General features: G+C 42.2%; 1 protein-coding gene across 1 annotated transcript; it reads right to left on the bottom strand.

Moving 5' to 3' along the window:
* Nucleotides 1-629: 629 nt before the first annotated feature.
* On the bottom strand, nucleotides 630-17,416 carry RPS10 (ribosomal protein S10). The gene is made up of 6 exons (XM_033919204.1): nucleotides 17,298-17,416; nucleotides 11,381-11,530; nucleotides 9,412-9,583; nucleotides 5,398-5,475; nucleotides 4,634-4,689; nucleotides 630-1,186 (listed from the first exon to the last, which is right to left on the bottom strand). Exons 2-6 carry the CDS (start codon nucleotides 11,528-11,530, stop codon nucleotides 1,145-1,147), a joined length of 498 nt encoding a protein of 165 aa, XP_033775095.1. The 5' UTR covers nucleotides 17,298-17,416; the 3' UTR covers nucleotides 630-1,144.
* Nucleotides 17,417-27,358: the final 9,942 nt, after the last annotated feature.

Here is a 27,358-nt window from a genome sequence, read left to right as displayed (position 1 = left end):
CAGAGCTGCTCTAACATTTTTGAAGTCTGATACTTTCAGTACTTAATTTTAGCCAATAAAACAGATTTGCACAATGACAGAAAATAGAGTTAATGGTATGTTTCCTTAGTTAGATTACTTAAAATATGGCAAAAGTATTGGATATGTAAACTGAAGACAATGTTGCTTTCAAGTACTTTGAAAGTAAATTTAGTGCTTTCTCAACAGCTTTGCTGAAAATGTCCCCTGGGGGCAGTACATCACAACAAAATTTCTATATAAAGTCAAGACAGATCGTTGGATTACATCAGCATAATGATAAAATAAGAAAGATACATATAAAAAAGGGGAAAAAACTTTATGGTTCATATCAGAGTACATATTAGAAGTACCAGTGATTGTCTTTATATAGATCAAAGCTATAAATGGTAATGCTGCCATATAGCTCACTCTGAAGGTTTTATTCATTTATCTGTACTGCGCATGATTTATTATACTGCTTGAACAGGATTTGCCTTTTCATTATTAATGTGGTCAGTTTTGATTCTTTAGGTTAACAGGATAGATTTCTGCTGACAACCAAAAGCAACACTGACCAATAACTCATCCTGATTATCACCCCTATAAAAACACACACACACAAACAGGAGTGGATTTTTCACTTAAGTTTTATTATACACAAAATATGGCAAGTGCCTGATCAGTCCACACAGAAATATGGTCAAATATGTTGTAGGCGATACCTTTATAATAAACAAAACATTTGTGACAAGCTGTTTAAGTTCAGTTCCCTAAAGTAGGTCGGTGCAGAGTGAGCAAGGAATGAAATCAACTGAATAGGTGAACATCAGTTTCCACCACAATGAAAGCAAAGTGGGGATTTTTGGTTGGGGGTTCCATTATTTGTGAAGAACAAGAATAAAGCTTCTCATCTCTAAAAACTTAATTTTTTTTAATTCTTTTCAGTTGACGGAAACAAACTTCACCCATCCACACAGTAAGCAATGCACAGTATAACAACTTCAATCCTAGCTTATGTTGTACTTGTCTATTTGACAGAGCACTCTCAAAGTTTGTGGCAAATTATTAGTCCAAGATAAAGGTATTACCTACACCATGTGTCAACCTTTATTCTATGTTATTATACAAGCAAGTCCAATCAGCTTTACTGAGGTGGCTGTCCTCGTCCACGTCCAAAACCCCCTCTCTGCAAGGGAAAAAAAAAAAAAAAAAAAGAGATAGCTATGAGGGACTGTATAATTTTATTTTTTGTAAACTGCAGTGTGTGTTCAGAGGGCTATGTTTGTGGGTAGGAGCTAAATTATAGCAGCTGCCCCAGCAGTCTCGACTTTGGCATGACAATTGTATCAAATATGCTTTCTGCTTCCTCTTGGCTTGCAGCAGTTACAGATGTGCTAGCAGGCCAGGGCCTCAAATGGTTCACAGCAGCAGCAGAGGTAGTTAGCATGCAACACTCCATTTCTCCTGCATTCCTTTATTCTTTAGGTCAGGACTCAACAAATCCCAGGTACCAGGTCACCATGGTGCCTAGAAATTGCACCCTGGTGCCCAGGATTTCATACGCCTGAAAGTGTTTTTTTTTTTCTTTTTCCTTCTCTTCATAATGATCAGACTCTCCAGTTATTTAAGTCATGCAGTACAGGATGTTCAGGAAGTCTCAAGATTTGAAGTCCCGCAAGACCTTCTGAACTTCCTTCATAGCATGGCTCAAGTGAAAACCCCCCCCCCCCCCCCATGCTTTGCTGAGCCAGGAAAGCTCTTTCAGAAGCAGTACTGCAAACGGGGAAGCAAAAGATGATGACCGAGGCTGGGAGAGGGAGGCTAAACATAGAAACATAGAATATGACAGCAGAAAAGGGCTATAACCCATCAAGTCTGCCCACGCTAATGACCCACCCCCAGATTTCACCCGGCTAGAGATCCCACATACATATCCCATTTCTTTTTGAAATCGAGCACGCTGCTGGCGTCAATCACCTGCAATGGAAGTTCATTCCAATGATCGACTACCCTTTCGGTGAAGAAATACTTCCTGGTGTCGCCATGAAATTGCCCACCTTTGATTTTCAGTGGATGACCTCTTGTGGTTGAAGGTCCTTTAAGAAAGAAGATATCATCTTTCACCTCGATGCGGCCCGTGATATATTTAAAAGTTTCAATCATGTCCCCCCTCTCTCTACGTTCCTCGAGCGAGTATAGTTGCAGTTTATTCAGTCTTTCCTCATATGGGAGGCTCTTGAGTCCCGAGACCATCCTGGTGGTAATTCGCTGAACCGACTCGATTCTCCGCACATCTTTTTGATAATGTGGTCTCCAGAATTGAACACAATATTCAAGATGAGGTCTCACCATGGATCTGTACAGGGACATTATGACTTCGGGCCTCCGGCTGACGAAACCTCTACGGATGCATCCCACCATTTGTCTAGCCTTGGATGCAGCTTTCTCCACCTGCTTGGCAGTTTTCATGTCTTCACTAATGATTACTCCCAAATCTCGTTTTGCTGCCAAGGTGCATGACCTTACATTTTTTGGCATTAAAGCCCAGCTGCCAAGTCAAGGACCAATGTTCCAATAAGAGCAGGTCCTGCTCCATACTGTCGGGTAAGGTGCTGTTATCTACTATTTTGCATAGTTTGGCGTCGTCGGCGAATAGTGTTATTTTACCTTGAAGCCCTTGAGTCAGGTCTCTTATGTATATGTTGAAAAGGATCGGTCCCAAGACCGATCCCTGTGGCACTCCACTGGTCACCTCCGATGTATTGGAGGGGGTACCGTTAACCACCACCCTCTGGATTCTACCGCTTAACCAGTCATTGACCCATGTCGTCAATATCACTCCCAATCCCATCGAAGTCATCTTGCTCAACAATCTGCGGTGCGGGACGCTATCAAAAGCTTTGCTGAAGTCCAAGTACACGACGTCTAGAGACTTCCCCATATCCAGTTTTCTTGTAACCCAGTCAAAGAAGCTAGGTTAAAGTTTGATGGGGGTAGGAAGTCCCAATCCTTCTCCTCTCCCTCCCTCTCCCAAGAAAAAAATAAAATTCACTGTAGACAATGTTGGCAGGGGTGGGAAAGGACAAATGAGATGTCTCCTAAGTTTTGGGGCTGGCTCCTAAGATTTCATAAAAAATTTGTTCAGCCACTTTAGGTAAGTCCCATCCCTGTTCCTGTTGATCTGACCCAGACTCTGATCTCTTACTGTTTAAGGGAGCCATCCAGGGGCTGATGCAGAAAGCAACCACAGGCTTACCGTACCAAGTGATACAGAGAGGAATTGTGTGCAGGTATTAGCTCGCTGTATTAAAGTATGGTCAGCTCATTACCCTGATGGCCTGGTAAGAGGCCATAATCCTAGGTGCCCCTACATTCCAGCCTCCTCTATGGTCACTTTTGAGGACTGAACTAGGGGACATGACCCCAGCAAGGCTTTTGCTCCCAGCAGGATCTACTCCACCTCCTCTGAAAAACGGCAGTTATTTACCTGTAATGAGTGTTATCCGAGGATAGCAGACAGATAGGCTCACATGTGTGACGTTATCCACATAGCCCAGTACGGACAGTGCAAAAGTGTACTGTCACTTTAAAACTTTTTACAAGTATTGAGACTGCCCAAACCACACATGCAACAATGCCTTCCCGCCTAAAGTTAGCCTGTGGGACCATCAGTTCAGTACAAAAAAGCTAAGAAGCCAACTAGATGAGGTGGGAGGGTTGTGAGAATATGTGCCCTCTGTCCTCAGACAACACTCGTTAGAGGTAAGTAACTGTGCTTTATCCTAGGACAAGCAGAAAAAATTCTCACATGTAGGATTTCCTAGGTGAAAACAAAAGGGTTGGAGAGTAGTTGGATTTTAAGCTGAAAATAAATTTTGTAGAACTGCTTGGCCAAATCAACTCTCTCATCTTATTCCGTATTCTCCGACAGGTCTCTTCGCTCCACCTCACAAAATCTCCTTGTTATTCCGTCACTGAGACATATAAACACTACGCGTCTTGGTATATTCTCAGTTACTGCCCCTTCTCTATAGAATTCCACCACGGGTTATTTAAGAGAAGAATCAATGTTAAATCACTTCAAGTCAAAATTAAAAACTTTCTTATTTAATGATGCATATGGAACTTAACTGTCCTTTTTAGGACAACAAAAAGGGAAAAACAAATGACAGGTGGAGCGAAGAGACCTGTTGGAGAATACGGAATAAGATGAGATAGTTGATTTGGCCAAGCAGTTCTACAAAATTTATTCTCAGCTTAAAAGCCAACTACTTTCCAACCCTTTTGTTTTCAACTAGGAAGTCCCACATGTGAGAATATACTGCTTGCTTGTCCTAGGATAAAGCATAGTTACTTACCTGTAACGAGTGTTGTCTGAGGACAGAGGGCACATATTCTCACAACCCTCCCACCTCATTTAGTTGACTTCTTAGCTTTTTTTTTTTTTTCTGAACTGATGGTCCCACAGGGTAACTTTGGGCGGGAATTGCCTGCTTGTCCTAAGATAATTTACCCCTACCAGTCAACATTTATCAAAAATCCCCCTCCTCCCACTATGCCCTCAAATTCAGTCCCACTGTTAAAAGATTAAACTGGAAGACAAATTAATAGCCCCTCTGTGGTTAATACTCACAAACTGAAATTCTGTTGCAGCTCCAGCACCAGCCTCAGCTTTCTTGTCAGCACCAACTGCAAAACAGAAGACAAATCCATGTATTACAATTTGACACTCATGTCAACTAGCACTGCAGAGGGACAGTCTATGCTGTGGATCCCCAGGCTTGATTTCTGGTTCAAAGGCAGAAGGCTGCTTCTCATCTTTGTATTGTTTTAAGCATTATGTATGTTTGATCTTATGTAAAACCACCTAAGGTTAAACTAGGGGTCTCAAAGTCCCTCCTTGAGGGCCGCAATCCAAGATTTTTCAGGATTTCCCCAATGAATATGCATGAGATCTATGTGCATGCACTACTTTCAATGCATATTCATTAGGAAAATCCTGAAAACCCGACTGGATTGCAGCCCTCAAGGAGGGACTTTGAGATCCCTGGGTTAGACAGTATAGAAATTTTAAAAATAAACCACATACTTCCCAATTGTAACACAAGGCAGATGGAGCCCATTGTTAAGGGTCACCACAAATTTTTTTATACTTTTTTTTTTTTTTTTTAAAAGAAAAATTAGTGAACTCAGTCAAAAATACTTCAGATTTTGCATCTGGAGCTACATATATAGTAATAAATGGAAAAAAAGAGAAATACCCTATAATCTTAAAAGAAACGCAAGCTCCAAAATTAAACCACAATAGAATAAGGGGCCAGGATATCAGTAAGGAGAATATAGGACCCCCTAAATAAAAAATAATTTCAAATATTAACCATCCTGCCTAATACTTACAAGGAGCAGCACTGCGTCTGTAAGTGTCTCTGTCAGCCTCGCCACGAGTGAGACGAGCAGGACGCTCGCCTTCCAAGCCTAAGAAAAATAAATAAATGAAGTTTGCAAGACAGAGCTACCAAGGACCATATTGAACTCTGAACAGAATTATAGAACGTTGATCAATTATATTTTTCTTGATATTGTTTAAGTAACTATGTGAGATATTGAAAAGACAAAATGTTAGTTGAAGTAGGGTTTTAAAATTAACCCCTTCTAATTTGTATACTCGGTCAAGCAGTAGATATTAATACACCAAACTGCTCTTTACATAAACAAGGTAGTAGCCAAGTTCACTACCCTCACACTCAAAGCACTTCACATAGAATCCGTTACAAAGATGCGGACATGCCAATGAACCTTGGAGACAGAATGGGCTACCCTTTTCTCAAGAGAAAAACTGGGAACATACCAGAAAGAAACCTATAACAAAATGTGCTCTGTATGTTTTTAGTTGCATTTCACAACAGGTAGTAATGTGGTATCAAGGGTCCATCCACTCTAGCACACACTGTCAAAACCACATGCAATTTTGAAATTTCAGTTGCTGTTGCTAAACAAGAATTCATGTTGTGGCAAGAACAGAACTGCTGCAGTTGCTACTAATGTAGTCCCAAGGCCTGGGCTCCAGTGGAAAAGACTGCAGGCACAACATAACAGAAGTGGCTTGATACCACCCCTTGCTTTATGTTCCTTTGAGATGTTTGGTCCAGGTCTGACTGATAACAGTCATCTGCCCTCTTCCCTCCTGCATTGCTATCACCACCAGCCCTCACTCAGATATGAGCCTTCTAAGCTCTTCTTTTGCTCCAATTCCTCCTATCTATGAAGCCTGGAGCCAAGCACCCTTCCAGCACCTCCTCCTCCAGTACAATCTACTTCACTCCTTCCCCTATCATCTGCCCTGGCCCAGCATAAAAAGATTCTACACATGCAAAGCCAGTTCCTATAGCATGAGCTCCTGCTGCTTGGAAGATGATGGTGCTTCCACCACTAACACCACTAGCAGCAGCTGGGACCTGCTCTTGCTGCTGATTCTCTGCTGCATGCTGACATTTAGAGGTAAGTGCATGGGAGAAGTCTTGGGTTGTCAAGGTTGAAGAGAATTAAGAAAGGGGAAGACTCTCGTTCCTCATGCAGGTCACATACTCACTGAAATAACTCACTCAATTACACACTCCCACCAATTTACTCATGAACATGGACCATACCACCACACTTCCAGTTAATCACTTCCTTGCATTTCACAAATACCCATTCCCCCCCTGCCCCTCTGCACAGACTTCAAAGGCCGCATCTAGTGCTGTTTGAACATAGACATGGTAGTGACGGGTAAAGAGTGCAGAGTAGACCAAACCAATGCCTTACACTTCTCTCAGCCCAAGAGGCCGCCATGGCTCTGATTAAATGAGTCTTCAGCACTGGAGACAATCACCTCCCACCTCCCCCCTCCCCCCCCTGACTAGAACCACCAATCGAGACAAACAAGTGGTCTGAATGATGGAACTCCTCTGTCTTCTACAAATAGGCCACAAACACATGCCACACCTCCTGAAAATGTTAACACCTCGGAGACTTGAGAAATAAGCTCCTGTAATTTATCCTTATGGAAGATCCAGATGGCAAAAGGAATTCTCACCCACTGGGAGCTCCTCCCTCACATCCCTAAACCGATCCTCCTCCTCAGAAGTAGAGGTCTTCTTCAGACAGAAGCGAAGCCAAATCCAACTCCTCGATCCAATTTGAGGCTTCTTAGACACTGAAGGAGCCTGAGGGAACCCCAGCTTTTCATGCCTTTAACACAGCTCACACAAACTCTGAAGGGAAGCTACAGTCATTCCTCCCTCCCCACCTCATTGAAGACGACCTAGGCAACAAATTCTTGTACAACCACAAGGGTGCATCAGTCCTGCAGACTACAGCAGTAACGGCAGCTGTTCCCACAAACGCCCATCTGAAGCAACAACCACAGAGGACGTAGAGGCCCTTACTGCTTCCCCTCCGGAACTGCCGTGCCCACTGAAGCCCAAGCCCAAGCCTCTCCACACCTTTACGACTGCAAGCCTTGCAGCAGTGCAGCTTTTCCACTAAAATGCTTCCAAAACTCTTGGTGGCAAAGTACTGCAGAACAAACTCCGAACTCTGGATTCATTTACAACCTGTTTGTAAATTTAAAAACAAAACCCTAATCAATAGCTGACAAAGGCACTGAAGGGTCCTGTGTTCAGCGTTAGAGCCAAGGCACACAGTCCTCCTTGTAGGGAGACAAAGGGGGAGGGGCCCAGCTACCTGGTTAATGCACCCCAAAAGGTAACAAGCGGCCCCCATGCACCACCAATTCAGTGGTATCCAGAGAGAGGTCGTCAAACATAAAGGAACCACTGAGAAGGTACTAAAACAAGGGCCTACCAGAATCAAATGTCACAGATTGCACAGCTAGACATCCACCACCAATTGGAGACTGAGAATACACTAGATGCTTAGGATCTGCATATGGTTCTTAAGGCTGTTTAAAACTTTGTGTTCTCAGTCTCCACCTGCTGGTAGGCATACATAACCCTACAATCAGTGACTGGACTGGTCTGGATAGGCCAAGGAAGCTCCCTTACTTACCCCTAGTTCCCAGCTCCAAGCCACTCTATATTCAAAGTATCACACTTGCACCTGCTGCCAAAATGTCTAAATTGCATACTCAAATCTCACATAAAAAGACACGGTCAAACTTTCAGCATATACTTTCCAACTTTTTTTTCCACTGAAATAATTCATGACAGTGGTGGGATATATGCTCAGTCAACAAAAGCCTAGAAATCTGATTAAGGATGCGAGTGAAAAGCCCCGACTAATCTATAATAGCCATAGCTGCAAATTAGTGGTTCTTTCACTGAACTGTGCACCTAAACAATTGTCACTGCATCCACACACACACAAACATCTCAGCAGACATACACAAGTAACAAGATGACAATTCTACATATAATTATAGAATGTATTGTGCATTCTACACATAACCTACAACCATGCACAGATACATTTTCTATTAATATTTTAACAGGCTTCACCTAAACTACACAAGCTTTTCTACTCTCCAGTTCATTAGAAAATGAAAATTAATTTCTGAAAAGTGACCCCAATTGACATTGTTTTGACATTTAGATTTGCATATTCATTGCTAGAATCTTCTGCCTATGACTAATGGTGCACAAAACTCCATCATGTACAGGCTGAACAACTCTGATCTCATTAGAAGATCCCCCAACTACATAGCGTGGGGTTTTGCTAGGGCTAATTTTCCTCAAAGCATGGCAGGGAGAAAAACAATGCATCTAACTTCTCAGAATAGTTACAAGAAGTGACTGCATCCTGTTGATATCACTGTGTATGATGTATTTGGTAGGCTTTCAAGGGACATCATCGAGTCCAGAATAAAATGTTATGGTGCTCTTCCACTCAATGTCTGCCAAATTTTTTTTTTTTAAACTAAGTTTCTAAACTACTGGCAAGTGCTGAGCAGCAACATTGGCTTAAGTAATGGGCCAAGGGGGTGTGCGCTGTTAAGAACCATTGTCCAAGCCCCTTAGAGAATGTAACATAACATAGGAAATGACGGCAGATAAAGACTCGAATGGTTCATCCAGTCTGCCAAACCTACACAATCTATAAATTAATGATTTAATATAAATTGTCTCCTTTCTTAGATATTTCTGGGCCAGAAACCCAGAGCTCTGCCTGGTACTGTGCTTAGGATCCACCAACTGGAGTCTCAGTCAAAGCCAGCCCATCTAATGTGCTCTAGCAGCAGTCAAAATCCAAAGATTAAAAAAAAAAAAAAAAAAGCACCAGTAAAATACGTCTAGAATAGCACCAAAGTGAGGCGTTCACAGCACCACCCATCTCTGCTTAATTAGGCAAAAAACCTTGTTTGTGCTGAACTGAGGAGACATCTTACAACCTTCCCATGCTCTTAGAGCCTACCTTTGGGCCTGGGTCTGCCAGTCTCTGGGCGGCTTCTGCGTAGAGTAGCTGGCACAATCTCGGGGGGCAGGTGCAGGAAGTCCCGCAAGTACTGGATACCCTCATTGGTCAGGTACCAGTAAAAATGCCTCCAGGCAAACTGCTCCTTTACGTAGCCACGAGATTTCAGAGACTGTATGGGGGAGAGACACAAAAATTCAGCAACTCAATATTGAGGAAGCACCAGAGGGCATTAAAGCGGCTGATGCTTCTCTACTAGCCCAGACCTCTATCTCTAAATCCTCTGTAGTGTTAACTGTTCAATTCCATCATTATCCTTCCCTTTGGTTGCAGGCAGAGCTGTGAAATCGGTACATAAAACCTTTGACTCCTATATATCTTATATAGGTGTTGTACGACATGCAAGGTGTGGCTTCTTGGGATTTTGGTTTAATTTATGTTTACCATTTTTGGTCGGTTATTATGGATTTGGCATTTGTGCTCTGTGTGTGTGGCATTCTATTAGCATGATTTTTCTATGTAGCATTTTGTAGCAATTTGGTTTGTTCAGTTGTTTTGATAGTGGAGGAGATATTTGTGAGGGGGAGAAAAGACAAGGGTTTTTTGTCGATTCTTATCCTGTATTTGTGATTTATAAAATTACAGTTGTACATAATATTGTTTCTTTTATACTTTAATAAAATGATTTCAATATAAAATAATAACTATTCAAGGCTTGTGCGGATGGGATCTGACAGATTTCACAGAGATGGGGACAAACTTGGTCCCCGTGTCATTCTCCAGGTGCCACTTTATCTAATATAAATATAATAAAATATATTACATTTTGTAATCAAAGAACTTGATATCAAAATGTATTCTAAAAGAAAAACAGTCTGAAAAATGGGTTAAATTATTATTTGTGAAATAAGAAATTTAAGCATTAAGGGGGTCTTTTACTAAGGTGCGTTAGCCAATTAAGCATCCATTATATTCTATGGACGCGTTAGCATGAACTAAATCGGCTAGCATGCCTTAGTAAAAGACCCCCTACATTTGCACAACATACAATTTAACATTAGGAGTTGGAGTTGGCACATTTTCACCGACTCCAGTAACCCAAAAATTGTTTCCGACTCAACAGCCCAGGTTGCAGGTACACTTATGAAGCACTGGGACATGAATCATGTTGAAATCCCATCAGATAGAGGCACTAAAACAGTACAAATTCTTATCATGAGGCCAGGACTGGCAAAACCCCAATCTAAAAAGGTCACATGTCTGGTCAGCAGATAATCCAATGAAGATTCCTCAGATTGTATAAATGTAATAAAAGTGGATTGGTGAAATTTTAATTTTTTTTCCCAAATATTTTTATTGACAAATCCAAACATTTACATATGAATATAATCACACATACAGTGTACATAGGTGATTAGCCCATTGGCCTCTGCGGCGATTCTCGGACGTCGGCTTCAGTGGGCGCAGCAGATTCAGGGGAGAAGCAGCAAATCTGCGTGGTGGTAGGGGCCTCTAAGCCCTCTGTGGTTGTTGCTTCAGATGGGCGTTTGGTGGGAACATAGGTGATTAGCCAGAACTAAGATACCATTACTCTTAGGCACTTTATATGTAATAATTAAAAATTTCACCAATCCACTTTTATAATGAAATAAACTTGGAAACAGTCCAATTCTGGACAAAGATACAGAAAAATCCTAACCCCTTTAGGGGTACTTTCAAATCCAATCATGTAAAGCTGTGCTTTTCATTATGAAATATTAACATTCATAAGCAGTCAAACAGAAACCCAAATATATCAATTAATATTACAATCCCCCCAACCCTTCTCCCCCAAGAAACCCACTCCACACTAACATCCCCCAGCAGGCTTTGGTTCTTATGATGGTAGATAATATTCTACTGTCTTTTTCGGTCTCTTCCTATATGGTACTAACTCCCCTCCCCCATCTATCTATCTTTCCTTCTATACCTGCATTGCCTTCATGACATGGAGATTGGGGACATTCTTGTCTGCCAGCTCAGGATGCTTGGGCATGTGCACATCTTTCTTGGCTACCATCACTCCTTCCTTGAAAAGGAGTTCATAGATGGCAATTCTGTTCTTCTTGGGCATCAACATCTACAAAGAGGGTAGAAAAGAAAATAAGTTAAAGCAGCAGAGAAAAGGCTTCACAAAGTAAAAACTAGATTTAAATGGCAACTTATCCAGCAAGATCCCAGCATATTTCTCACACACAGTGCTTCAAAACACATGCAACCACTTTAGGGGTTAATCCACAACATATATGATGAGAAAAAGGCCAAAAATATTTTAACCTCATTACAACAGCACTCTAAGCCAAGGCACAATGTGATAAAGCAACATATCCAAACTTACCAACAAAGTCATTATGGGAACTTAACATGAGTTTGAAAACACTGTTACATTCAGTTTCCAATCAACCTTGCAATGTTTATGGTGTATAAGGGAAGGAAAACATACACACAAAGCAAGGCTCATGGAAATGTCTTCAACCCCTCAGCATGTGCATCTATCTATATCTGCATCATCTGTGTTTTGCAAATTTATATGATGTGGTTGTGCTTGCATGAGTGCATGCTTGCATGTTTATTGGCATTTGATATACCACCCTATCAGGGCAGTGTATATATATTTTTCTGTATCAGGTACTCTAGGTATTGTTCCTGTTTGTTCTGGTGGGCTCATAATCTAACTATGATACCTGGGGCAATGGAGGGTTAAGAGGGAAAGGGAATTGTATACTGCCTTTTTGTAGTTTTACAACCACATTCAAATTGGTTCACATACAGATACTTCAAGCATTTTCCCCCATCTGTTCAGGAGGGCTCACAATCTATCTAATGTACCCAGGGCAGTGGAGGATTAAGTGACTTGCCCAGGGTCACACAGAGCAGCAGGGGGTTTGAACCCACAACTTCAGGGTGCTGAGGCACCAGCTCTAATCTTTAGGTCACTCCTTCAGTCTATGTATCTATGTGCATGAATTTGTTTTTGGCTCTGTCTAAATGGGGGAGGAGATGAGAGGGAAAGGTTACCATATGGCTTCAGAAAAAGGAGGAGATTGAGACATCTGGGTTTCACTTCCATTGAAAGCAGCCAGTGCCTCTCTCACTCTTGCCCCCCCTCTCCCCCAGCCAGAGCCACTTTCACCTCTGTCCCCCCGCCCCTCCCATCCAGAGCCTCTCAACCTATCCTCCCAGGCCAGCACATGACTCTCTCCCCATTGTCCCCAATTCAGCAAAGGGTGGGAACGCAGTAAAGGGAAACCTGCAGAGCTCGTGCAGGCTCCCAAAGATGTCACCAGCAGCAATTTGCAATTCTGGCCCAGAGAGGGAGTAATTATGCACAGGGAAGCAACCCTTTAGATCGGCACTACCTCAGGATTTTTTTTTTTCCCCAGAGCAGACTCCACAGGCTCTCAAAGCAATATGCCTTGCTTGATTTAGGGGGCAAGGCTTACTGCCGAGGCTCTCCTCTAAAAAAAATGGGTGAGGTGGAGGAAATGGGGGGAGGGACCTCACTCGAGACCTGCCGGGTTTGACACCCCTGAGATTGGACGGACCCCCCAAACAAGGCCCACCCAAGCTCAATCTGGCCAAAAACAGGGACTAGAAACCCCTAAACAAATTCCAACAGCCCTACCAAGGGAGATGGCTATAGCTCACTTAACACCTGCTGGAGACTGAAAGAAGACTGATAGGAATAGGGGAAGGTATCTCTTATGTACTATTTCACAGTTTTGTTTTCAGTCTCCACCTGCTGGTCATGATTGGGATATATACCTGCTCGTAAAGATTAACCTCTACCAGTATGGAGAGTACTAAAGAAACACTTTCTGTGTGCCTGGGGAATTCTGCACAAATTTTGCATTATGTAGAATTCCATCAGGAGTGCTACATATACTGATATGCAAGTGTGTGTGTGGGGGGGGGGGGGTAGACTACTGAATTTAAACCTGAGAATCAAGTAAAAACCATGACAAGACAAACCAACAAGGCCATAACCTGCATTAACCAATGAAAACCACAAATACTAAGTGGTATATCAAGACAAATTTAAGGGACCATAAACTGTATCAAAGAAATCATGCAACACTATGTAGCAAAACCAATTGCTAGGAGTCCTATCAACAAAGACAATGCCATCTTGAAAAGTGTAGAAGGGAAAAAAAAATAAACCAAAAGTTCATATGCTTCAAGAACAAAATTGAAAGCACCAGAAATTGTTTTAAGTTCAGATTTTTTTTTTGTTGAGAATTTATAAAAATTATTTATTTTTAAAATTTCTATACCGTTTTTTCCAAAACGGTTTACAAAGTTACATACATAAATTATAAATAAATAAATCAGAAGATAGGAACAAAAACAGACAGATTCAATCTTTACATAAAATCAGTTGCTCAAAGAAATGCATCTACAAATAGTTGTTTTTAACATTTTCCTAAATGAGTTTCTGTCTCTACATTTTCAAATTTGACCAACAAGGCTATTCCACAACTTAACTCCTACACATGTGAAATTCATGGCATTCATTTCCACATATTTAGGATTAGCTTTCGTTTTCAGCAAATGACTGAATTTTTGGAATGACTGCGTCAATTCTCACGGGACTCGTGAGGACTGCAGACATTCTGAAAGCGGGGCGGGCCCAGGCAGCAGCATAGACAGCACGCTCCTGCCAGCCAATACACCGCTGGAGCACCAGGCTTAAGGGGCGCTTAAAAAGGTACTGCGGGGCAGGGATGTTTTAAAAAGGCGGGCGTGCGGGCCATGTTTTAAAAAGTAGTACCTTGGGGGGGGGGGGGAGGAGGAAAAAATTGTTAGTCAGCTGGGACGGATCCTTCCTGTCCCAGCCTACCACTAGAGGTGAAGGGGTGGTAGGTTACAGGTAAGGGAAAGGGGACAGGATACAGAGCCTAGCAGGGAAAGGGGGACAGGGTGCAGAGCCTGGCAGGGAGTGAGGCTGGGTGCACAATTTGGTTCAGAATGTTTTTTTTCTTGTTTTCCTCCTCTAAATCTGGGGTGCGTCTTATGGTGAGGTGCATCTTATGGAGCAAAAAATACGGTATATATTTTAGTTTTTCAGTTAATTCTTCAGTAAATCTGGACTCCACTTATCTGCAGAATAAATTGGTCTGGAAACAACATATTCAGATCCAATCCAATTTCTTTGAACCAAACTTTCTGCATCTTTCTCTCCCCCTCCCCCCCTCAAAGTTCTTGATAACATGGCAGAATTAGAACTAGGTCTTTTCAGTGGCATCTCCTACTCTAGTGTTCTAAAGAGGGAATTACCATATTAGAGGCTCAGAAAAGATTTCAAGTCCTATTTTCCAGTACATTGTAGATTGCTTAACGAACACTATTGAAATCACTGCTAAACAACTTTTTTTGATAGTATAAGTTTGTTTTTAAATTGTTCATTTCCTTGTCCTAACTTGTTCAAAATTAATACTAAAGCAAACCCACTGGAGACACTACATCCCTAAACATACCGGTAAGCAGTACTTTATATAGCAACCAATTAATTGAGGTCTGAATTTTTGAAGACAAGAGTCCACTTTCTCAAATGCACCAATCGGAAAGTCTATGAAAGGTACTACCAACCTCTCTCACTGTTGACCTTTTTACACCAGTGGAATTTACTCCATCCTTAAGGACCACAAAAAGGTCAAGTTTTCAGGATCACTAAAATACTTGATAAAATTTGAATATAAATGTCTTATGTATATTCATTAAGGTATATTCGGAAAATTAACCTCCTCTTCTACAAAGCCGCATGGCAACAGCCCCGAAGCCCTTTAAATCTCTATGGGCTTCGGGGCCATTACCATGCGGCTTTGTAGAAGAGAGGGTAAATTTGTGACCCTTGAATGTTAGAAGTAATGTAATGTAATGTAATTCATTTCTTATATACCGCTACATCCGTTAGGTTCTAAGCGGTTTACAGAAAATATACATTAAGATTAGAAATAAGAAAGGTACTTGGAAAATTCCCTTACTGTCCCGAAGGCTCACAATCTAACTAAAGTACCTGGAGGGTAATAGAGAAGTGAAAAGTAGAGTTAGAGGAAAAATAAAAATAAAATAAAATACTACTCTAGATAAAGAGCTGTCCCCTCTGAATCTTTGTTTCCAGTTACAATCAGCAAAATTAAGCGTGTTTAACATGGAATTTAATTTTGTACAGATCAAAGGCCAACCGGTTTTGCATTTCCAGTGAAAGTTAAGGTGGCAAAACACTAACCACCTACAATGTAAGGCTTTCAAATTTCAGTCAAAACAAGTAGCAACCATCCTTGGTTTAGACAGACTTTATGCCTGGATTTTAGCCAACAAGATTAAGAAACAACTGGACCGTTTAGAGACATAAGACACTACAAGGGACCACTGAAAAGTTCTCAGCCCAACAAAGTTAGGACAGTCTCCATCGTAGGTTATACACTTAGTCCAGTGATTTTCCACTTTTTTCATTCCATATTTTTCCAACAGAACAAAAAAAGTGTGTATAACCTACGATGGAGATTGCCCTAACTTTGTTGGTTGGGCTGAGAACTTTTCAGCAGCCCCCCATACATCCATCAAAAGCCTTCATTTCAAAAATGTCATACCACATTCATTGGGTACCAACCCTGAGCTTTGTCATCCAGCTCTTGGAATTGGAGGGCTGGAGATTCAGAACACCTTCTCCCTGTTTTATAATATGTGATCTGCCTGCTTGGCAGTGCTTGTGTCTATTGTTTTTGTTGCTCCATTGTCATCACTACAACTTGTTTTTCATTAAAATAAGCCAGGGAGTGGGGGGTTGTGACCTTGATCCTCAGGGCCCCAAGACGGATGCGACTGCATTCTTGATTTGTAGTTGGGATTGGGGATAGTTGTGAACTACTAGTCACTGTTTGAAAACCGATGATAATACTTTATTAATTGGTTTAACATTCTGTCTATGTAGCTTTTACCATTGTATGGATGACTGCATTTATATTGTCTGCTTTCTTTTTATCATCATCAATAAAAATGTTTAAACCTTTTAATGTATGATCTATGTACAATGAAGCTGAGTTAAAAAATAAAAACAAACAAGGAAGGCGCCAGAAGATCCCTCAAATATGTTGTCAAATTTGCAGCCAGTAATGAGAAAGGCCAAACACAACCATCGTTGCTGGCGATAGTCTTGATCCCTCCTCACCGCTTCCTACTCTGCCAGCTTCCCTCTGAAGTCAGCGAAGTGAAAACTACAGGTCCCCTCGCACAGTTCCGATTGCAGAAAAGGGAGCAGCGGCAGGTAAGACGCGCAGCTCACTCAACTCATCCCACCATCCGAGGCCAACCTCAAGGGAGAAATGATAGGACTATGGGGAATGCCACAGAGGGAAAGCCCTGGCAAGCCGGAACACAAAATAAGAGGTGCAAAACTACGGGAGGAAACCTGTACGACTGGCGCTCAAAAGCCCTGTTCAAAACCAGCCCGTGGACATCCGCATCCGGGGGAAACAAAAGCCTGAAGCTCCCTTTTAAAAAAGGTTCCACAAACACTACCACCTCCATCCCCGACGATCTAGCAACTTTACTGCATGGGGGGGGGGGGGGCAACGTAAACTGAAGACGCTCGGCTCAGTTCAGAAGAACCCCGCCGAGCAGAACCGCCTGATCCCCCCCCCCCCCTCATTCCCAGCCCGGCAGCTACTCTTGCGCAGGGCTGAGGCCTACTCGGTCCGGTTCCTCTCTGCACCGCATCCCGCTCGGATATAGCGCCGGGCGACGATAAGGGAGGGTGCGTTCGTGTCGGGTCACCATTCGACCGCATTAGCGAACGCAGGATGGTAAAGATAGGAGACGGATGTTGGAACTTGAACCGCGCTCACCTTGATGCTAGTCGGAGAGGCGGCTAAACCGGAGCTGGAAAGGAAGGAGCATGCGCAGTACGCCCCCTCTTCCTCATTCGCCCAGGACCCCAGCCCAGCTGCCCTCGGTATGCCTGATTCCAAAGTGATGCCGCTCATCTGCCTGCAACTTTATCTTTGAAGCACTGTAAACAGTATTAAAAATACAAATAGATTTTTTTTAAAACTATATCAAATAAGGTAGAAACCCTAGAACAGTGTATCTCAAACTGTATGCCAAGGCACACTACTGTGCCTCCTGATATTTCGGGACCAGGATATGATGTCAGAGGGGAGACAAGGCTGATGTGAGCAGGTGGGGTCAAAGATGCTGCTTGCATCAGCAAAATTTTCTACAGGTATGGGGGACCATGGGGGTGCTCTACCTTGGGGGGATGCGGGGGGGGGAGGGTATGCTTCTATTTTAGGGGGGTGGGTGGTGCTCCTTGTGGGAGAGTGTAGGGGCATAGCTCCCCACAAGCCATCAGCTACATGGGGGGATGCATGAGGGGAGCGCTCCTTTTTGTGTGTGAGGGTGGGCATAGCCCACCACAAGATATCAGGTAAGTAGGGGAATGTGTGTGGGGGGAATTCATCAAGGTTGGATGATTCATCATTGACAATTTAGTGATGAACTGGCCATGCTGAATCAGCCGCGATGAATTGTCCTAGACCACTCAGGTTAAGGCTCTTCAGCTTGGAAAAGAGACAGCTGAGGGGAGATATAATTGAAGTCTAGAAAATCCTGCTGGTGTAGAACAAAGTGGATCGATTTTTTTACTCCATTAAAACTTATGAAAACAAGGGGGACACGATGAATAGTTGAGATCTGGAATGCGTTGCCAGAGGATGTGGTAAGAGTGGTTAACGTAGCTAGTTTTTAAAAGGGTTTGGACAAGTTCCTGGAGGAATAGTCTATAATCTGTTATTGAGGTAGACATGGGGGGAAGCCACTGCTTGCCCTGGATTGGTTGCATGGAATGTTGCTACTCTTTGTTGGGTTGTTGTTTTTTTTTTTGCCAGATACTTGTGACCTGGATTGGCCACCGTGAGGATGGAATACTGGACTAGATGGACATTGGTCTGACTCACTTGTGACTCATTGGTCTGACTCACAAGCTTCCAGTGCAGGTGATCGAGGCACGCAGCGTCTCAGACTTCAAGAAAAAATGGGATACCTATGTGGGATCCCTACGAGGGTCATGCCAAGGGATAGGGTCACTAAGGTATAGACTTGAAAGAGCGGATCAGTAGAGTGGAAGTATAATTACAATCATAGTTAAGGGGGTCATTAGACTTAATAGGGAGGGTCAATAGGGTGGGCAGACTTGATGGGCTGTAGCCCTTATCTGCCGTCATCTTTCTATGTTTCTATGTTTCTATTCTTATGTTCATCAACCAAGACAGCGCCAAGATTTTAATTTCTTCTTAAAAGATTATTTCTGTATATTGTTTTATTTCCATATATATTTTTAAAAGATTAGTTCCCTTGTGCTCTACCACCCTATCAATAGGAGGGATCAAGCTGATTGCTGTTTAGCACATCTGTAGGCAATCGGTGGGCGCCAGCACTTATCCTTTTTTTCTGGCACCCCTCCCCCCCCCCAGCATCTCAGGACCCACCTGGAGGGCCTTCACACACACACAGACATCAACATGATGATGTCATCACAGCGATATCCATGCACTTCCAGGTGTTTTGAGCCACAGCCACTACCTTTGTACAACTACAAGATTTCATAGGAAAAAACCCGACTCCCTCTCTACCTACCAATCAGGTTTTAGGAAACATCACAGCACAGAAACAGTCATATTAGACATCATAGACAACTGCTGGAAATTTCTTGATAAAGGGGATGATGTATTACTGATTCTTTTAAACCTAAGGGCCGCGTTTGGCACCATAGACCATTCCCTTCTCTTATCCAGGCTGAAGCACACTGGAATCTGTGATGTTGCATTAGGGTGCTTCTCCTCCTTTCTAAGTGAACAATCTCAGAGAGTACTACTAGGCCAAGAGGAGCCACCGCTGCGTCTTTCAACTAAAAAATACAATACAGCAAGGAGCAGCAGGGAGCAGGGCAGACCGAAAAACTGAACCGTAAGCCGTGCATGCGCAGTCCTACCTTCGGGTCGCTACAGCTCACGGAAAACGGACGCACGCGATGGGAGTGCGCATGCGCGGCCTAGCGTTTTATTATATTAGATAGCATGTATAGTCACCTACTGTATCTCAGATGTTTTCTATCACAACTCAGTCATTGTACCACTCGCTTTCCAAATATGTCTTGTCCATATTTGTCTTGACTATACTGTGTATGTACTTCTGCAACCCATTCTGGGCTCTTTTGAGAGGACAGGCTAAACAAATGAATAAATAGATGCCAGGGGGGAGGAGGGAGATGCCAGCTCACAGGAGGAGGTAGGGAGAAAGGGAGGAAAGCATGGATGAGAGGATGGGAAAGAGAGGAGGAGAGGTGCTGGACACAGGGAGGGAAGGGGAGAAAGTGATAGATACAGGGGGGGGGTAAGCAGAGGGAAAAGAATGAGAGACCAGACCAGGAGGAGAGAGTGGAAGGGATGCTGGACCCATAAAGGAAAGAGGGAGATGCTGTACTATTGGGAGGGGGAAGGGGAAAGATGTTGGCCCCAGGGTAGGAGGTGCAAAAAGAAAGGGAAAAGATGAAAGAAGCTAGACACAGGGGGAGGGAAAGGGTTACAGAGGGAAGATGCTGGATAGGACAGGTAGGGATTCAGAAGGAATGATGGTGGATATGGAGAGAGAAGAAACATCAAATGGCTAGGAGACCCTGTAAAGTACAGAAGATGGATGGGGCTGGGGAGAGAGAAGCAACGGAGCAGAAGATAAATGGGTCAGATGGGCAAGAAGGGGAACTGAGCAGAAGGTGGCTCGGACTCGGGAGTAGAGGAATACAGCAGAAGATGATTGGGACTTGGAAACTGAATGGAGAATGTTGTGGATCAGAGCAGGGAATTATGGCTGGAAGATGGAGTGGGAATTTTGAGGGAATACTGAGTACTTGGCAATTGGTAGGTATTAGTGGGGGGTCTATTGATGGGTTGGGATAATGCGTGAGGGTATGGAATAGGGATGGGGATAAGAGGGGAAAGGTTGAGACACAGTGTGAATGACATAGAAGAACGGAGAGAGGACAAGAAGTATTGAAAAGGGATGGAGGTATTGGTTAGGGATATGAGAAAAAATGAATGGGTCTCTGAAGGGGTTGCATAAGGGCAGAAGTGGGTCAAAAAGAGGTGAAAGAGAGGCAATAGTAGATGGTGTAGAGAGAAGAATGGCCTGGAAGCAAGGGAAGTAAGGAGAGACAGGGATAGAGCTGGGGTTAGTGAGGGAATGAGAAGCAGTGGAGTGTAGGTGAAATAGAATCTACTTGAAATAGAATCTACTTGAAATAGAATCTGTCATAAAATCCATGAACATCAAAGGTTCTCAATTAGATTCAATTCCTCCATTCTTACTCAAACGCTTCTTCACTATTTTTGGTCCAGCAATTCATACTCTAATAAGTGAAAGTTTAAAACAAAGTATCGTTCCCGTCGTCTGGAAACATTCACTCATTCACCCAATCATTAAAAATTCCAAAATCAATGCTGAAGATCCATCAAATTATAGACCCATCGCTAATCTCCCTTTTTTATCTAAAATAACTGAGAAAGTCGTGTTCAATCAGATTTCAGATTTCATTGAAAAAACTAACATTCTCCACCCCAACCAAACAGGTTTTAGGCAACATCACTCCACAGAACACTCGTTAATTGGTATGACTACCACTATCCATTATTACTTAGATCACCATCAATCAGTTCTCCTAATCTCATTAGATCTTTCGGCAGCCTTCGACACAATCGATCATAATTTACTATTAAACAGACTTCAATCAATTGGTATTACAGACCAAGTCCTATCTTGGTTCCAATCCTACTTTTCTAATCTAATCTAATCTAAATCTTGGGTTTATATACCGCATCATCTCCGCAGATGGAGCTCGACACGGTTTACATGGTTAGGGAAGGAACGGAACTCCAGTGGAATTATATAAGTATGAGAGAAGAGAGGTTGGTGTGAGAGTGCCAGGAGCGGGACGGGGTTACGTTCTGGAGAAGAGCCAGGTCTTCAGATGCTTACGGAATGGTAGAAGGGGGCTCAAATTGCGGATCAAATTTCTAATCGTTCCTCTTCTGTTTCTTTTAATAACACAACCTCTGATACTTTTAATACAGCTTACGGTGTCCCTCAAGGCTCTATATTGTCTCCACTTCTGTTTAATATATTTCTTTCTCCTTTGCTGACCTTATGCCAATCCATAGGCTTCAATGTATTTGCATATGCCGATGACATTCAACTCTTACATCCCATAGATACCAATAATCCATCCGATTCAGTATCAATTAATATTAAATTAGAGAAAATTCATAACTGGTTAAATGAAAATAGACTTGCATTAAATATCAAGAAATCCAACGTATTACTCTTCCCTTTAAAGGAGAACTTCAATCTACAGTTCCCTATTTCCATTAAGGGTCAACCATTACAAGAGGTTTACAACATAAAAATACTAGGCGTTATATTTGATCAAAAACTTACTTTTCATGAACACATAAGTAGTGTTATCAAGTCTTCATTTTTCAGGCTCCGCCAAATACGCTCTGTGTCACAATTTCTTAGTATTAAATCTCTTAACATTCTTATTCATTCTCTTGTCATTTCAAAAATAGACTATTGTAATGCGTTGCTTATAGGAACAGCACAAAAAGAAATTAAACGATTACAAATGATACAAAACACATCCATAAAACTTATTTGTAAAGCTAAAAAATTCGACCATGTAACGCCCCTTCTTAAAGAAGCTCATTGGCTACCAGTTGCCCATAGAATAATATACAAACTTGGTCTGCTTACTTTCAAAGCCCTTTTTTTTAAAACACCAGCTTTCATTCACAAATTATTAATACCTTACACTACCAACAGAACTTTAAGATCTGCAGAACAACATTTATTATCTATCCCATCTTTAAAAATAATAAATACGCGCCGCCAGTTTATGTTCTCCGTTACTGCTCCCCAAAATTGGAATTCCTTCCCTATTTATCTAAGAGAAGAAACTAATATAGAAAAATTCAAAAGTAAATTGAAAACTTTTCTTTTCAATGATGCTTTTATAAATTAATTAAAAAAAAAAAAAATCAGAAATCATTTTTTTCTCTTTCTTCTATCACCCTACCCTTCCTCATGTCCTTTCCCTATATGTCTCTCCAGACTTTTAATACAATGTAAATTCTCCCCTTAATTCCTTATGTTTCCAGTTCGTTGCATCTGTCTAAAGTTGAGTTTGTTTTATCTATTGTAGTAATAATTTTAATAATGTAATTTTATCATGATGTACATCGCTTTGAATCCAGATAAAGCGATTAATCAAAATTTTATTAAAACTTGAAAAACTTGAAACTTGAAGGCTGAGAAGAGTAAAGGGGGTGGAAATGGACTAGGGAGTGGGTGAAAGAGGGGGGATAGGAGATGGAAGGAGACAATGAGCAATGGGAGTGCTGGAGAGGGGATGAGAGAGAAATGGGACAAGGCTATTGGTAGATAAGAGGTGAAAAGGAGACTAAGAACTAGAGAATGAGAGTAAAATCAATTAAGGGATATAAACACAGGGAAAAGTGAAAACTAAAACAAAAGATCAGTGCCAGACAGATATAGAGAAGGAAAGGAAGAATATGGGAGGAGAGCGAAGAAATGGAAAGGTAAATCTGGAAAATAATTTCTAACGCTACAGACACATTAATCATGATCCTTCGGGTAGTCAATCCACTCCCACAAGAATTCTTGTAGAGAGCCTCATTAGCATTTTTTGCTCCACCTCCCATCTCTCTGGGATGTTCTCCAACTCTACAGTTGTCCCTCTGCAAGCAAGATGGTATGAGTCTGTCTTTTCTGCTCCTGTTTATTTTTCTTTTAAATTCAGTTTTTACTTGCCATTGGTGAGGCTTTTGATGCTGCAGAGTATCCCTGTCATGGGACATCTCTAGCTGCGGGAAAAAAGACTCTCAGATTCGGAATGGGACATTTCAACACAGCCGCATTGAAACAGCCACAATTAATCGTTCTCTTCATGATGAACTGCTCTGAATCGCCCCGGTGCCTCTCCGCCCACCCCACCAACAGTGCCTCTCCTCCTCTCTGCCCCCCTTACTTCTCCCCTCGCGTCAATGCTTCGTCTACTCTCCAACTCCCCCTGCCTGTGCCTCTCCTCCTCTCTGCTCCATCCGCATATCTTTTCTAAGGTTAGCCAGCACATCTTTCACCCCCTGCTTAGCTAGCCAAGGCTCCCTTCTGACATCATATCCTAGTTGCGGGACCAGGATATGATGTCAGAGGGGAGACAAGGCTGATGTGAGCAGGGGGGTCAAAGATGCTGCTTGCATCAGCAAAATTTTCTACAGGTATGGGGGACCATGGGGGTGCTCTACCTTAGGGGGATGCGGGGGGGAGGGTATGCTATTTTAGGGGGGGTGGGTGGTGCTCCTTGTGGGAGAGTGTAGGGGCATAGCTCCCCACAAGCCATCAGCTACATGGGGGGATGCATGAGGGGAGCGCTCCTTTTTGTGTGTGAGGGTGGGCATAGCCCACCACAAGATATCAGGTAAGTAGGGGAATGTGTGTGGGGGGAATTCATCAAGGTTGGATGATTCATCATTGACAATTTAGTGATGAACTGGCCATGCTGAATCAGCCGTGATGAATTGTCCTAGACCACTCAGGTTAAGGCTCTTCAGCTTGGAAAAGAGACAGCTGAGGGGAGATATAATTGAAGTCTACAAAATCCTGCGTGGTGTAGAACAAAGTGGATCGATTTTTTTACTCCATTAAAACTTATGAAAACAAGGGGGACACGATGAATAGTTGAGATCTGGAATGCGTTGCCAGAGGATGTGGTAAGAGTGGTTAACGTAGCTGGTTTTTAAAAGGGTTTGGACAAGTTCCTGGAGGAATAGTCTATAATCTGTTATTGAGGTAGACATGGGGGGAAGCCACTGCTTGCCCTGGATTGGTTGCATGGAATGTTGCTACTCTTTGTTGGGTTGTTGTTGTTTTTTTTGCCAGATACTTGTGACCTGGATTGGCCACCGTGAGGATGGAATACTGGACTAGATGGACATTGGTCTGACTCACTGTGGCTATTCTTATGTTCATCAACCAAGACAGCGCCAAGATTTTAATTTCTTCTTAAAAGATTATTTCTGTATATTGTTTTATTTCCATATATATTTTTCAAAGATTAGTTCCCTTGTGCTCTACCACCCTATCAATAGGAGGGATCAAGCTGATTGCTGTTTAGCACCATCTGCCAGAACTGTTTCTTTAAATAATCCATGCGTGGTTGGGAAAACAGACAGGTTTGGGCTGTAGTGTAACCATGGTGACTCAGGGATAAAACATGTGCCTGCACTTCCCTGTATTTCAGAGGTGTTATGGGGTAAAATCTCACCCAAAAAACACTCTCTCTTTCTTCACTGGCGCCATGTGTAATTAAAAAACAAATTAAAATCTAAAGCCCAGATGGGACTGATGCTTAGCTGCCTGCATTGAACTTAAACCTCACTAAAATATTTGCATAAGCATAACACCCCCCCTTAACATTCTTGTATCACTTTAAGAGCCTCTTCATCTAATACAGAAGATAAGCTTTTTTTGGTCCATCAGAGTTGCCATACTGAGACAGACCAAAAATCTATCAAGCCCAGTATCCTGTTTCCAACAGTGGCTAATCCAGGTCACAAGTACCTAGCAAGATTTTATGCTGCTTAGCCTAAGAATACGTGTGCAGAAAATTTACCCAAGTCCTTCTTAATGGTGGAATATGAACTTTTGTTTCAGGAAACATAGAACCAAATATATACGGAAATTCAATCGTGTATATCAAACTAAATGTAAGAACGTATTGAAAAAACTGTTTTGATAACATAGGATCATTCATACCACATTAACACAAAACACTTATTAGCATCACACCATCAATATAAGAAATTATAAAACAACGGAGAAAAATAAACCTCAAGTGTGAGAGGCCGGGACTACACAAGTACCCGAGTCTACTCACATCATCACTGGTTTATAAAAAAACTCCGTATACATTTAAATAAATACTTTTCATTCATACTCAATAATTTCTTAAGAGTTTTCAAAGATTTTTTCAAAAGTGTTTCAGAGTAATATATAAAGACATATTCATGGCATGAACCAGATCCCAAACTAATAACAAACAGCACGAGGGCTACAGCTCAACTAAACAGGTTTATGCAATTGTTGAGGCATGGAAATTTGGAACACAAGAATGAGAACAAACAACAACTCATCTGAAAAAACGGAGTGTCCCAATCGATTCTCAGTCCTTTATCCCGACAGAAAAGTCTTTCTGTTTCGCCTGAAAGGCTACTTCAGGGGAGAAATCCAATGTCCAAAAATCTCCTGCTTCTTCCAACGCCACAATTGTAAAGCTGGCTCCTCTCAAGATAGTACTGGGACTGCGAGACGCGCCCGGTTCGAATAAAAAGACCTACGAACCGGGCGTCTTGACGTCATCACACAAACGTGATGCGTGATAGGCTAAACCCCAGCTACTCATACACCAAACAAGCTTATCAGTATTGTAAACAAATCCAAGATTAATGATCTTAAAATTCTTAAGACAGTATAACATTCAGAAGAAAGGTTGCCATTCATAACACGTATTTATTTAAATGTATACGGAGTTTTTTTTATAAACCAGTGATGTGAGTAGACTCGGGTACTTGTGTAGTCCCGGCCTCTCACACTTGAGGTTTATTTTTCTCCGTTGTTTTATAATTTCTTATATTGATGGTGTGATGCTAATAAGTGTTTTGTGTTAATGTGGTATGAATGATCCTATGTTATCAAAACAGTTTTTTCAATACGTTCTTACATTTAGTCAGGAAACATAGAAACATGATGGCAGATAAAGGCCAAATAGCCCATCCGCAGTTTGCCCATCTGCAGTCTCTGTCTCCACCACCTCTTCTGGGAGGCTGTTCCACGCATCTACCACCCTTTCTGTAAAAAAGTATTTCCTTAGATTACTCCTGAGCCTCTTAAATTCCTCCTATGCCCTCTCATTCCAGAGCTTCCTTTCAAATGAAAGAAACTCAACTCGTGCATTTATGCCACGTAGGTATTTAAATATCTCTATCATATCTCCCCTCTCCCGCCTTTCCTCTAAAGCATACATATTGAGATCTTTAAGTCTGTCCTCATACGCCTTATGATGAAGACCATGCACCATTTTAGTAGCCTTCCTCTGGACCAGCTCCATCCTTTTTATATCTTTTTGAAAAGTGCAGTCTCCAGAATTACACACAATATTCTAAACTAGGTCTCACCAAAGTTATAAAGCGGCATCAATACCCCCTTTTTCCTCCAGGCCATATCTCTTTCTATGCACCCTAGCATCCTTCTAGCCTTCACTGTCATCTTTTCAACCTGTTTGGCCACGTTAAGATCATCACAGTCATACCTAAGTCCCACTCTTCTGTCATGCACATAAGTTCTTCACCCCCTAAACTGTACTGTTCCTTCGGGTTTTTGCAGCCCAAATGCATGGCCTTGCAGTTCTTAGCATTAAATTTTAGCTGCCAAATTTCAGACCATTCTTCAAGCTTCGCTAGGTCTTTCTTCATGTTATTTACACCATCCGGGCTGTCTACTCTTTTGCAGATTTTGTTATCATCCGCAAAGAGTCAAATCTTACCTGACAGCCCTTTAGCAATATCGCTTATAAAAATGTTAAAAAGAACAGGCCCAAGAACAGAACCTTGAGGCACACCACTGGTAACATCCCTTTCCTCAGAGCGATCTCCATTGACCACTACCCTCTGGTCATCCAGTCAAAGAAATTGATCAGATTTGTCTGACAAGACCTACCTCTAGTGCAGGGGTGTCCAACCTGTGGCCCTGTGAAGTATTTTGTGCGGCCTTGGTCGAGGGT

Source organism: Geotrypetes seraphini, chromosome 13, assembly GCF_902459505.1.
Source record: "Geotrypetes seraphini chromosome 13, aGeoSer1.1, whole genome shotgun sequence".
Classification (NCBI taxonomy): Eukaryota; Metazoa; Chordata; class Amphibia; order Gymnophiona; family Dermophiidae; genus Geotrypetes; species Geotrypetes seraphini.
The sequence above is the reverse complement of the archived record's forward strand: the minus strand, read 5'-3'. Positions and strand labels throughout refer to the sequence as shown.

What these genes read in the sequence shown, in the direction of transcription:
- RPS10 (XM_033919204.1), bottom strand. Translation starts at nt 11,530, where the DNA reads ATGTTGATGCCCAAGAAGAACAGAATTGCCATCTATGAACTCCTTTTC. An exon ending in ATGTCATGAAGGCAATGCAG is followed by an intron (nt 9,584 to 11,380) that starts GTATAGAAGGAA and finishes TCCCCCATACAG; the next exon opens with TCTCTGAAATCTCGTGGCTA. An exon ending in CAGACGCAGTGCTGCTCCTT is followed by an intron (nt 4,690 to 5,397) that starts GTAAGTATTAGG and finishes TCTGTTTTGCAG; the next exon opens with TTGGTGCTGACAAGAAAGCT.